Source organism: Panicum virgatum, chromosome 3N (assembly GCF_016808335.1).
Source record: "Panicum virgatum strain AP13 chromosome 3N, P.virgatum_v5, whole genome shotgun sequence".
Lineage (NCBI taxonomy): Eukaryota > Viridiplantae > Streptophyta > Magnoliopsida > Poales > Poaceae > Panicum > Panicum virgatum.
Window position 1 is genome coordinate 38324204 of NC_053147.1, and position 12621 is coordinate 38336824.

Sequence of the window (12621 nt, forward strand, 5' to 3'; positions counted from 1 at the left end):
TGAGCAACCACAACCTAAACAAGTTGAAATTCCAGTCCCGAACCTCTCCCCATACTCCTCTCCATCAAGCTCACCGGCCACAAATGGTAATGTCCCTCCCATTCTTGACATGTAGAGTTACCTCTTGCACAACATAGAGATCCTAGAGTCAATGCTGGAAAATCTCCTTCTCATTATAGCTTTGAACATGACATTGCTAAGTATCATATTCTAGTATCTACCTGCATATAGAACATTTATTGCATCTCTACAAATTGTGCCTATTCCGAAGGATTGGATATGTGCTAAGTAGGATTCAAAGTGGAAAGATGCAATGAAAGAAGGGCTATTTGCTCTTCAAAAGAACAAGACATGGGAACTTGTTCATCTTCTAGAAGGAAAAAAAGGCAGTGGGTTGCAAGTGGGTCTTCACAGTGAAACAGACCCTTGATGGAAAGGTGGACAGATATAACCAAGATTGTTTGCAAAGGGATATAGTTAGACATATGAAATTGACTATGATGAAATCTTTACACCAGTGGCAAAAATGGGCACAATAAGGACTTTGGTCTCATGTGCAGCCAACTTCAGTTGGCCACTGCATCAATTGGATGTGAAAAATGCATTTCTTCATGGTGATCTGCAAGAAGAAGTCTATATGGAAATTCCACCTGTATTTGGTAATGAATAGACTACAAGACTACAGGCAAGGTGTGCAAACTAAAGAAATCACTTTATGGCTTAAAGAAATCACCACATGCATGGTTTGATAGATTCAGGCGAGCAGTGTGTGTGATATGGGATATTCTCAATGTAATGGAGATCATACATTCTTCTACAAACATTGGGGGTTCTAGCATCACTATCCTGGTTGTTTATGTTGATGATATTGTGATCACTGGAGATGATGAACATGAGATCAAGAATCTGAAGGAGAGGTTAGGTAAAGCCTTTGAAGTAAAGGATCTTGGACCACTTCGTTACTTTCTTGGGATTGATTGCCAAGTAATCAAAAGGGATTATTCTCTCTTAAAGGAAGTATGTTCTTGATTTGTTGGCAGAGATGGGAATGCTTGAACGTCATCCATGCGGTTCACCTATTGATATTGATACGAACCACTAAATATGTGCTGAGTCAGGTGACCCTGTGGATCGAGAAAGATATCAGAGGCTGGTTGGTCAGTTGATTTATCTTTGTCATACACGACCTAACATTTCTTACACAGTAAGTGTGGTGAGCCAGTATATGCAAGTTTATCAAATCCTGAGATAGATGAAAAGGAACCACTGGGAAGGAGTTGTGGTTTAAGGCGAACCAGTATTTGAATCTAGAAGGCTATTGTGATGCTGATTGGGCAAGCAGTAGAGATGATCGAAGATCCACATCTAGATATTGTGTGTTTGTGGGGGGTAATCTTGTTTCATGGAGGAGCAAGAAGCAAGTTGTGATGTCTCGGTCTACTGCAGAGGCTGAACATAGAGCAATGGCATTGGTTCTGTGTGAGATGATGTAGCTAAAGGGTCTGTTAAAGAAGTTTCGGGTGTTGAAGAATGAAACTATATTGCTCCATTGTGATAATGTAGCAGCGATTAATATAGCAAATAATCCAGTTCAGTTTGATCAAATGAAGCATGTGAAGATTGATAGGTTCTTTATCAAGGAGAAGTAGTGGGGCTTTAAAGTTAGAGTAGTAATCAATTAGCTGATAATCTCACAAAAGGTCTTGGTCCTAAAAATAATGAGTTGGCATGTAACAAGATGGGTATGTTGAATATATTCAGGCCATCATGAGGGGGAGTGTTAGTGTAAATAGAACAAATATAAAGAATCTCCTTGCATATTGTAGAAGTCTAATGAAGAGAGTGTGGGTGCTTGTGAGAAGCAACACACAAGAGAATTCCCCAGATCTTAACAGTTCCTATTTACACATGCAAGATACTTATTCCTAACAGAGCTATCTTATTGCAAGCTGGAAATTTGTTCCTATTTGTGCATGCGAGTTGCTTATTGCCGACATGGAGACAGATGACCCCCCCCCCCCCCCCCCCAACACACACACACACAAAAGGCAGTCAGGTTTCTTTACAATTTGCAGGAGCTCTGAGCTCGCCATGCTGACACAATGGTAAATATGGAAATCATTGAACCTTTTCATTTTCTTTGGAGTTGATTTCAATACACAAGCAATGAACAAGAATTAGTGAGAGGATAGATGACCTACAATCATTTAGGGCTTTGAGATTGGGTGGTAAAAATAAACAATTACAAGAACATAATTATAAACATGTATTTTATATTGCAAGATCACAATGGCTCTTTGTTCATATCGAGCCAAAGAAGCAACCTTCGAGGCCGCCCCAGAAACCTAGCCTTCCATGCAGGTTCTTCGCCTTCATAAACAAATCCACTCTTCTTGTACAGCTTTTGTCCTGCTATGTTGTTTATGGCGACATGGACATACAGATCTGTTATGCCTGCCAATGTTTCACGAGAATTGTTACAAGCATGATTCAATCAACAAACTGAGAATAAATTCTAAGGGCAGATCATCACAGATAAAAAAGAGGAACACCAAGTAAGAATAAAAAAAGATAACGGTAATGGATCAACTACACTAAATGCAATAAACTTACCCCATTCACGAGCTAATTTCTTGGACTTGTCAACCAATGCATAACCTAACCCCTTTTTTTGGAGCTCCTTAGCGACACAAACATTGCTCAGATATGCTCTTGTCTGGCTGTCTTCATTCACCTATTAACAATCAACAATGGACCAATATTTCAGTTCTTCAATGAAGCAAAGGAACCAACTTTAAGCATCTTTCAGAATATTTGTGTATGGACAATTTTTTATCGAGGCAGATAACAAGGTACTTCAAATAGCTATTCATGTTTGTGCACGTCAACATAATATAGGAACAACTTCAAGAATCTTTCAGAATATTTGTATTTGGACAATTTTTTATCGAGGCAGATAACAAGGTACTTCAAATAGCCATTCATGTTTTGTGCAAGTCAACATAATATAACAAAAAAAAATGACGACCGAAAAAATAGTTAGGTCCACTGAGCTTTTTCCATATTGCCTGAGAATAACCAAGAGATGATGAAAGCAAGTCCGACAATGTTAGTCACAACTATCAAAAAATACATATCACCCACAATATTCTGCAAGAGAAATGAAAAAGGAAGCAGCCTTACCCCAGGCCTCTTGCCAGTCAATTCATCTGGTAGCCAGAGACACTGATTAAGGTCTAAACTACCAACTACTACTCTCTCTTCTCCATCCTCCACAAACTGCATGTACAGGCAACAAACAGGCCATCAATTTTCGAGTTAAATGCCTTACAAGAGAATCCATAAAGTAAACCTATTAGAAATAATTTAGCTGACAACAGCAGAGAGCTTAGAGTGTGAGAAAAGAGAGGTGATAGGCTAAAAATTACACTATGATGGTGGATCTCAGTCAAAATTAACAAATAACAAGTAATGAAACTTGGCACAAAAAATTGGCATGTCAGTTTTTGATGTTGTTTTCCTCCAAATATAAGCGTTCATTTTTTTTCTCGAATATGCAGGAGACCTGCATATCATTGCATTAAGAAGAGGAAAAAGGCTAAAATAACCAAACAAGACACACCACAACGCACCCAAAACACACACCACTGCCCCAGCCACTTGGGGTTACATGATTACAAACGCGCCAAAAATAACTAGGACCACTACGACCAGCTAGGCTGTCGCCAAACTTCCTAGTCAATACAAGCGATCATTCAAATGAATTAGATAGGAAATCTATTGCAGAAGAAAAGTATTCACATTTGTTTGGTTAAATTTCAGTGTAAGCAGAACATATAAAATATTCTCTTATCGCAAAAAAATATAAAATATTCTCATAGAAGTATAAAACAATTGTTTACCAAATTTGCACGAGACAGTTGTGTGAAATGTTAAAATGCATTTCTGAAAGAAATGAACAATTGAGGAAATGCAATTTATACCTTGCACATAGAACAAAGTTCATCAGCTGCCATTAAGGACGGGGACAGTGGTACAGTCCCATTTATACAAGAAACTCTTTGGAAATTGATCATTCTCCCAGAAATTCTATCCTGCAACGCTTCAAATTCCCTATCTGCAAGAGCCTTTCTGTGATCCTAGCAGAACTTAACAACAAATAGTAAAGTTAAGTCATCAATGCATCAATACAATGGTGCGGTAGTGTACCAGAAAAGAGAAGGAAAAAAGAAATTGCATGAAAGCGAATACGGGTACTATGCACCTAGTATTTTAAAGTAGTTGTGCTTGACGGTCTACATAGTATTTGTTTTGAGGAAAGTAAGTTGTTTTTGCATAGGAATCGAAATGGACTTGACTAGAAGAGTGCGATTTCCAGCACAATAGCAATATATTAGTGAGACGCATGTTGTATTTCTTCACGTTTCTATTTCTGAACAATGTTAGCTAAACTCAACATACATTTGTCTTTTCTGAAAGAACAATGTTGTAGACAATAAAACTGGCATGAATGACCAGTAAATTAATAAAGCTATGTGCCGTTTACCAAAGCTGCTGATCGCTACAAATCCAATTGTCTTGTTTCCCGAAGTTTGGTGCGAGCGTCAGTTGCAAAACTCAAACCTACTAATAAATATTTCACAGCAATCACAATAAATATGTCACCAGATTATTCCGAACTACGACCACATCACAATCCGATGCATCGCATAAATCGTGCCCCCTGAACGGAATCTATTGAATCTCCCGATTTCTTGATTTTCCTAGCATAAGACATCCTAAACCTTGGGATGCCCCCAGCCACTCCAAAGTAAGAACAGTCTCGTTATCCAATCAGACAGCACCTGGAAGAGATGACAGGGGACCAATCACCTCGGCTCCGACGGAGTCCACGGCGTACTCGTAGAAGGTGCGCACGCGGAGGCGCACGGCGGCGCGGAGCTCGTCTGGCGTGACGAACTCCCGCAGTGCCACCTCCGCGGCTCTTCCGCCGCGCTCGAGCACGGCGGCGCCGCTGGAGGCCGCCGCAGAGGGGGCGGCGCGGCACCGGAGGCGCGGGACGGCGAGGTGGCTACGCGTACGCGGGCAGTGGAGGGGCGCGGCCGGAGGAGGCGCCGGCGGGAGCAGCCGCGACACCGACGCCATAGATGGTGGATGGTTTGGCGGTGGTGGTTGAGGCAGGGGTGTCTCCGCCACACCTGCCGGACTGGCTTTGGCCTATGCTAACAGCCGCTGCGTTCTGCTACTTTGCCAGTCAAATTAGTCGCAAATCACTCCCTGCGAGTAACTATTCTAACTGAGCTGATTGGCCAAACAAGATGCAAAAAGTTTACTCCATAAATGTTCAGTCCCATATTCCGGCACACATTTAATGTAAGAAACGTGAACTAATTATAAAATAAATTATAGATTTCATCTATAAATGACGAGATGAATCTATTAAGCCTAAGTAATTCGCCATTAGAGCATGTTTACTGTAGCAGTCTAGTGTCTTATCACAGCCTAATAGCCTCATTAGATTCGTCTCGCGATTTACAAACTAACTATGTAATTTGTTTTTTCGTCTAGATTTAGTATTCCATGCATGTGCCGGCATATTCGATGTAATAGGGTGTAAAATATTTAGGAGGGAACTCAACAAAGTCTAGGTTTAGTGGAGTGTCATCTCAGGTTACCAAGACTACAAACTTGGTAACTGTGTTGACGAGTGTCATGCTTATAAAACTTTTCTTTCTTTCTATGAAACTCATCTCTCTTTATAAATAATTCTCTCATATCATTAAATTTGCTAATGTGTCATGATATTTGATACATATAATCCTCGTACGATATTCCCATTGGGATTGGTCGAGAACAATTGCAACCACCAAAATCCACATATTCTTATAGTTCTAATATCAATTTTAAAGGTTGTTGTGGACGCCTTCGTAGGCTGCCCATACCAATGTCGCCGTCACAATCTAGCTACGGCTTCTTCTACGTATATGCGAATTCTACTATGATGGACTATCTAATATTGACAATCGCAACAAATATGATAATATACGCGTATATATGTAATTAAGAACGAATATACCTATGTAAATATATGTGTGTGTATGTATTAAATTTCTATTTATGAGTATGTATGTATTATATATATAAGCACTCCAATAATATATATGTGTGTGTATATGTATATATATATATAATATTGGTCCTAGACATTTTCATATGTAAAAGAATTCACATGTATAGATATGTGTATACATATATATATATATATATAAGTGAATTAATTTATATATGAAAACTATCTAGGACAAATATTATATAAGTAACTATATATATGTATATATTAGTGGAGATCATACACACTGAATTCCAATACATAAGTTTAATTGAAATGCAAAAGTATAATTGAAATAGAAAAAGAATTGAGAAAAGGAAAATATGAAAAAAAAAGTGACCTTTTGTGGCTGGCGCACCCTTTTGTCCCGGTTGGTGTTACCAACCGGGACAAAAGGTCCTCTTTTGTCCCGGTCGGTTGGGAAACCGGGACAACAGGAGTTTCCCAACTGGGACAAATCAACGTTTTTGTAGTAGTGGTAGCTAGTTAGTTAGCGGCAGGACTCTTGGTTGGTTTTTACCATTGGTTTGTTAGCAAGTTGTTAGAGATGGCTAACAACACACCAGCATTTTCAGCACACCATCCATGAAGAGGAAAAAAAGTTATGTACCTTAATTGCTATCTTAATGTAGAATAAGGAGAGTGTGAGGTGATAACTTAGGTGAGAACCAAGCTACGAGAGGAGTCGGGTTCCCTTGTTCCTACTCCGACTCTGTAGCCACCTCGGAGAAATAAAGTTTTTTTGAAGTAAGTTCCTCATCTATCTTTAGTGTCTCACTAGTTCTTCTCTTTACTTTTAGTAATTTGTTTATTTACTTCCTTTGGTCCGCTGTCTGCTTATATAAGTAGCAAATTCTATTTATTTGAGGTTGCTCTCTATCTTAACGTTAGGTAGGAGTAAGTGATACAATATATTATACGTGGTGCTTAGACTTGGTTAGTTACTTTGGGTTGTGTTCCACCCCACGGAACTGCGGTGGTAGGCGGCAGATGGTGCCAGCTCTGTTTATCCCTTGTACTCCACTATGTTCGGGTGCTTTTATAGCAGTAGTTGCATGTTGCCGTTAGACTCCCCTCTCACCCCTTTATGAAATCCTTTCTTTTCTAGCCGCGGAAGCAGATCAAGTTAGTGAGTAGCAAGTTACCTGGGTAACGAGTTGGCTAACTAAAATTAGACCCTCTGCCCTCTTATCTCTTCTCTCCTAGTTGGTCCGACTGATCAGTTCTAGGTCTACTCGTGCATATCAATCCTTGGATTCGATATCCCAAGTATACTCCTTAGTGAAACATACATTAATGTTTGTGCTGTTACAGATTAGTTTGTATAGGTTAAGGAGTGCCAACAATTAGGTCTTTGGATTATCGCAGGGATAAATTTCACTTAATCTCTTCACCACTCTTGTCATCCAACCAACAGCATAATCCGCGGTCCACCTACTAGCTAGTGCAGCAGTATTCCATATGGTAGGAAAAGGAGCATTTTGCTGTTTACTTTCTTCTCCCTCCTCGTCTTCCTCATTACCACCAATATCAACCTTTTCTCCCTCATCACCATCATTGTCTTGTGTTGGCCCCCTCGTGATTCTCAATGCAAAATTTGTCATCTTCAACATCATCATCACTTGACTCATTCACAATTTCTTCCTTAATTTCATCATCACCTAGGGCCCTTTTCTATACTCTTAGCCTTAGATTTCTACCACTAGCCACATGAGGATAACTCGATCCACCTTCATCTATATCAATGTTTCTTGGCATTTTGCTACTTTTCCTGGGTTCAGCAGATGGTACAAGTGAACATAAAACCTCATTAATGACCGGATAGGACAGAAAAATTGATAAAATCAAAATTTAGAACTTTTAGAGCTTCTTAGCCTCCGACCAGTCAGATCGGCCTAGCACCGATCAGACTTAAGAATCCTAAACAATGGATTTCAACAGCTAGAATTTTGACATAATGAATAGATGAAATACTAAGCTAATTCTAGTATAAGATTTGTTGAAAATACTACATGAGTACTTGAGCTAGGGCTTCAGTAGGCAGACCAGTCAGACCGGACTGTGCAATGAAGGCCTAGATCATGAATCCATGCAATATATCCAATGAAATTGAAAGATCGCCTAGGATGATTCACCAGAGGAAATTTGAATCTATGGATAGAGTGAGTAGACTGATGAAAAATAACGTTTAGGGCACCTTCAGATGAGATTCAAAGATGAAACCAAAGGAATGAATTGGGGCTCGGTCATGCCAGTAAGGAGCTTCGAATCTCTTAAAGGAATCACCTTTTCCTTGGTTGAACCTCAAATCGCAAATGGTGTCAGACCCGGGGCAGCGAGACTGCTTATAGGCATAGAATGTTTTAGATTAAGAGATAGCTCATGGATGTACCTTACCTCTCTTGTAACTATCTGAATAGGCATAGAACTAGCTATAGTACAAAGAAAACTACCCGATTGTGTTGTAGTAGGATTCCAATTGTACTCGGCTATGACTTTTCATGTAACCCTGTCCCCTCGGATATATAAGGGCGGGCAGGGACCCCATCGAAACACATCAACACCTATGACAATACAAACAACCACACAGGACATAGGGTATTACGCAACTCGCGGCCCGAACCTGTCTGAATCTTTGTGTTCCTTGCACCATCGAGTTCCAGAGCAGTCGATCCCTACCTACAACCCTACTGCTAAGGGTATCCCTGAGTAGGCTTGGAGGTAAACACCAATAGCTGGCGCGCTAGGTAGGGGATTCGGCGAGTTCATCAGCGAATTTGATGGCCGGATCAAGCGATGCCAACAACGTGCCCGAGGGCACAACACCTGTTTTCGGTTCCTGGGCTTGTACGGCAGATGGATCGGGCGGCTTCTCCAGCCACCTCATCATGCCTGAAGCGCCTGAATCGAAAACCACCTACCAATCCGCCGAAACCTGCAAGGCTGCAGAACTCGACGGAAAACGAGCTTCGTCCGAACTTAACTCGGATAGCACTGAAAATGTGTCGACTCCAACTCAAATTCATGAGACAGCCGAGTCTGATACAAATTTTGATCCTGAAAATCTCCACTTTTCCGAAACTCTTGGAAAATACATGGCTTATCTCAAGTCAATGAAACACCCTAAGATTCTCAACTCAGAACTACTCGATGGAGTAGATCGGGTCTCTCGATAAATTGAGGGGTGCATCAAGCTTGCAGAATCCGCTCTCGACTCATCAAACTTGCACCAAAATCAAGAAACATTGAGCCCACCACAAAAACGGTCGGGCAATATGCTCTCAGGGATCGATCGAGTAGATTTTAAGCTCATTGACTGCATCAAGATGGCCAAAACTACTCTGCAAAACAAGAAGCAGAACTCGGGAGGAGAGATCTGCGGGAAACCCTAAGAGGCAAACCCCCGGCTTGTTCGGATGGGACCATCTCTTTCTGGGAAACCCCAGATCCCTTCACCGAAACCTGCTCACAAGTAGACTCCTGAACCAACTGATATCTCTGATCCCTTATTTGATCAGAATTTCAATCAGTTCATGGAAGGCCTTGGCAATCTCGAACCATTTGATGATCTCGAGGACTGGTCAGACAACGTCGACTTGTTTATAGATGCCATGGCTCATCCACCCCAGATGGCAGATGCCCTCTGGGAATTAGTCAAACTAAAAAAGGGAAAATCTAAAGCTCTTGAAAAATCTAGTGAGTCGATTTTTGACAAACCCTGGATCAAAGAGCCAGAAGGATTGACTCCTACACAATTGTGGCTATATTGGATGAACGAGAACGCCCTCCGTGTAGAGATGGGCATCCCGCTTCTCGCTCACCCAAAACACACATATTCCAAAATTGGTGGCCTAACCGATTCCGACTCCGAGTACTCTTACGACCTGGAGGATGAATTGGATGACCTAATCCAGTACAGCAAGGAAGTCGAATCCAACTCGACCAAGAATTCCAAGTCCGATCAGGATTCCTTGCCCAATTTGGTCATATATGCAATGCCGCAAAGACAGACGGTGCGACTGAAGGAGACACGCCCTCAAACCCTCAAGGCTCCCAGCTCACACCCAGCTGATCTCCATTTCCAGCAAGGCACACCGATAGACCCGTCAGCTAGCAAAGAAGACCAAGAACTTCAAGACCTCTGCCGTGAAATCCTCATGGTTCGCATCTCTGAACTCCACGAATCAGAGGATGATTCGATGGAGCATCTTAATCTTGATGACTATAATTCTGATGACTACGACGAGTACCTCTCCGATAATATGGAAACTACTCCTCCTCCAGTAACAAAAGTCAAGGCTTCCATCAAGCAAGACCCGCCTACAGCTCCTCCAGCCGTCACAGTAACTGTCCAAATCGAGGAAGAGCCTGTGGTGGAGGATCTCTACAAGCGTCGTCGCCTGCTCAATCAGAAAAGGGCGTTCAGGCGCCAACGCGTTGCCAATCGCCGACAAGAATAGCAGGGCGACAACTACAACTACTCAAACAATGATCTCCGCAATGTGATCAACATTGGCCGTGATGCACGCAATGTGATCATCTCAAGCAAAAAGGAGCGTGAGGAAATAGAGGCTTACAACCCTTCTTCCAACTATCGCACCCAGCACACGCCTCTGCATCCTTCAAGAAACGCAAGCCGTCAAGTACCCTCCCTCAGAGTAAGCCCCGCACCCAACATCATGGAGAAACATATCTTGGAGGTGACAAGATCAACAAAACGCTCTTACGCAAGTACTTCATGCACCCAAAGAGCTCTCACACGATCTTCGAGTGCAACTCACTCCGTAAAGCTCTTGGAGCACCTTTGGTGAAGGAAACTTTACCCAAAATCTTGTCGACTATAATGGTGACTAGAGTTACTCCCAAATATTTTCTATATTAAGTTTTGAAAACCATTGCTTATAAACAAGGGGTAGGTCTTAAGAGTCAGAGTGTCTTTTTACAAATCTTGTAATCACAGCAATTCTTAATAAAGTTGATTTACTTGCAAATCGACTACTTCGCTCTCTCTTATGTGACTAATACCTTGCCCCTTACACTACTCCACGAGCCTTGTACGACTTAGAGAAATCGAGTAGTCCATCAAAGCTATGGTTTACACCAGGAGTATTTTTAAAATGGTTCCATCTTGGATAACCCGACGGGGTTCATCCTAATAGGTCTATCTTAGAAATTACTCCAGTCCTTGTGTAGGACATCCTATTCGCTGGCTCGAGTAGGTTTTGGATATTTCTAACATGGTTTCATCTTGGGTAACCCGACAGAGTTCATCCTAACATATCTATCTTAGAAATTACTATAGCCTTTGTGTAGGACACCCTACTCGCTGCCTCGAGTAGGTTTTGGATATTTCTAATATGGTTTCATATGGGGTAACCCGACAGGGTTCATCCTAACAGATCTATCTTAGAAATTAATCCAGTCCTTGTGTATGACACCCTATTCGCTGGCTCGAGTAGATTTTGGATATTTCTAACATCGTTCCGTCTTGGGTAACCCGACGGGGTTCATCCTAACAGGTCTATCTTAGAAATTACTCCAGTCCTTATGTAGGACACCCTACTTTCTGGCTCAAGTAGGTTTTGGATATTTCTAAAATGGTTCCATCTTGGGTAACCCGATGGGGTTCATCCTAACAGGTCTATCTTAGAAATTACTTCAGTCCTTGCGTAGGACACCCTACTCGCTGGCTCGAGTAGGTTATGGATATTTCTAAAATATTTTCGTCTTGGTTAACCTGACGGGGTTCATCCTAACAGGTCTATTTTAGAAATTACTCCAGTCCTTGGGTAGGACACCCTACTTGCTAGCTCGAGTAGGTCGTGGATATCTCTAGAGTTCTTCCTACTTGGGCAACCTGACAAGGTTGGTCCTCACCGGTCCACTCTAGAGATGACTCCAGTCCTCAAAGGAAGACAGCCTACTTGCTAGATCGAGTAGGATTCTGGGTATTTTCAAAGTTTTCCCACTTGGGTGACCTAATGAGATCTAGCCCAACCGGTCAACTTTGAAAATTACTCCAAATCCAAGGAGCATAAATTAAGTGCCTGGTACTCCAAGTAGTCGACACGAGTCTCCTGCTTGCTTGGACCACCTAGGGTGTTACACTAAGGGCTTGTTGCCTTGAGTAGTTGATGGGACTCACCCGCTTGCTCGAGACATCAAGTTCATAGGGTGTTTCATTTTCTCTTGGTACCTCGAGTAGTTGTCGAGAGTCTCCTGTTTATCTACGTAACCAGGACACTACCTAAGATCTTGGTTCTCCAGGTACTCGATGTGAGTCTCCCGCTTGCTTGGATCACCGAGGGTGTTACACTAAGGACTTGCTGCCTCAAGTATTTGAAGGTTGTCCTTCCTGCTTGCTAGTGCCACCAAGTTCATAGGGTGTTCCATTTTCTCTTGGTACACCGAGTAGTTGACGAGAGTCTCCCGTTTACTTGGACAACCAAATTCATAGAGCACAGCTCTAAGCCAAACATTTCCCTCCAAAGGAAATCTGCATCAGGCTACGG

General features: G+C 41.8%; 1 protein-coding gene across 1 annotated transcript; it reads right to left on the reverse strand.

Annotated features, from left to right (window-relative positions):
- Positions 1-2106: 2106 nt before the first annotated feature.
- Positions 2107-5216, reverse strand: LOC120665909. Its single transcript, XM_039945630.1, has 5 exons — positions 4873-5216; positions 3984-4139; positions 3184-3279; positions 2614-2734; positions 2107-2454 (listed from the first exon to the last, which is right to left on the reverse strand). The coding sequence occupies exons 1-5, from the start codon at positions 5143-5145 to the stop codon at positions 2285-2287; spliced, it is 816 nt and encodes a 271-aa protein (XP_039801564.1). The 5' UTR covers positions 5146-5216; the 3' UTR covers positions 2107-2284.
- Between the last annotated feature and the right edge of the window lie 7405 nt (positions 5217-12621).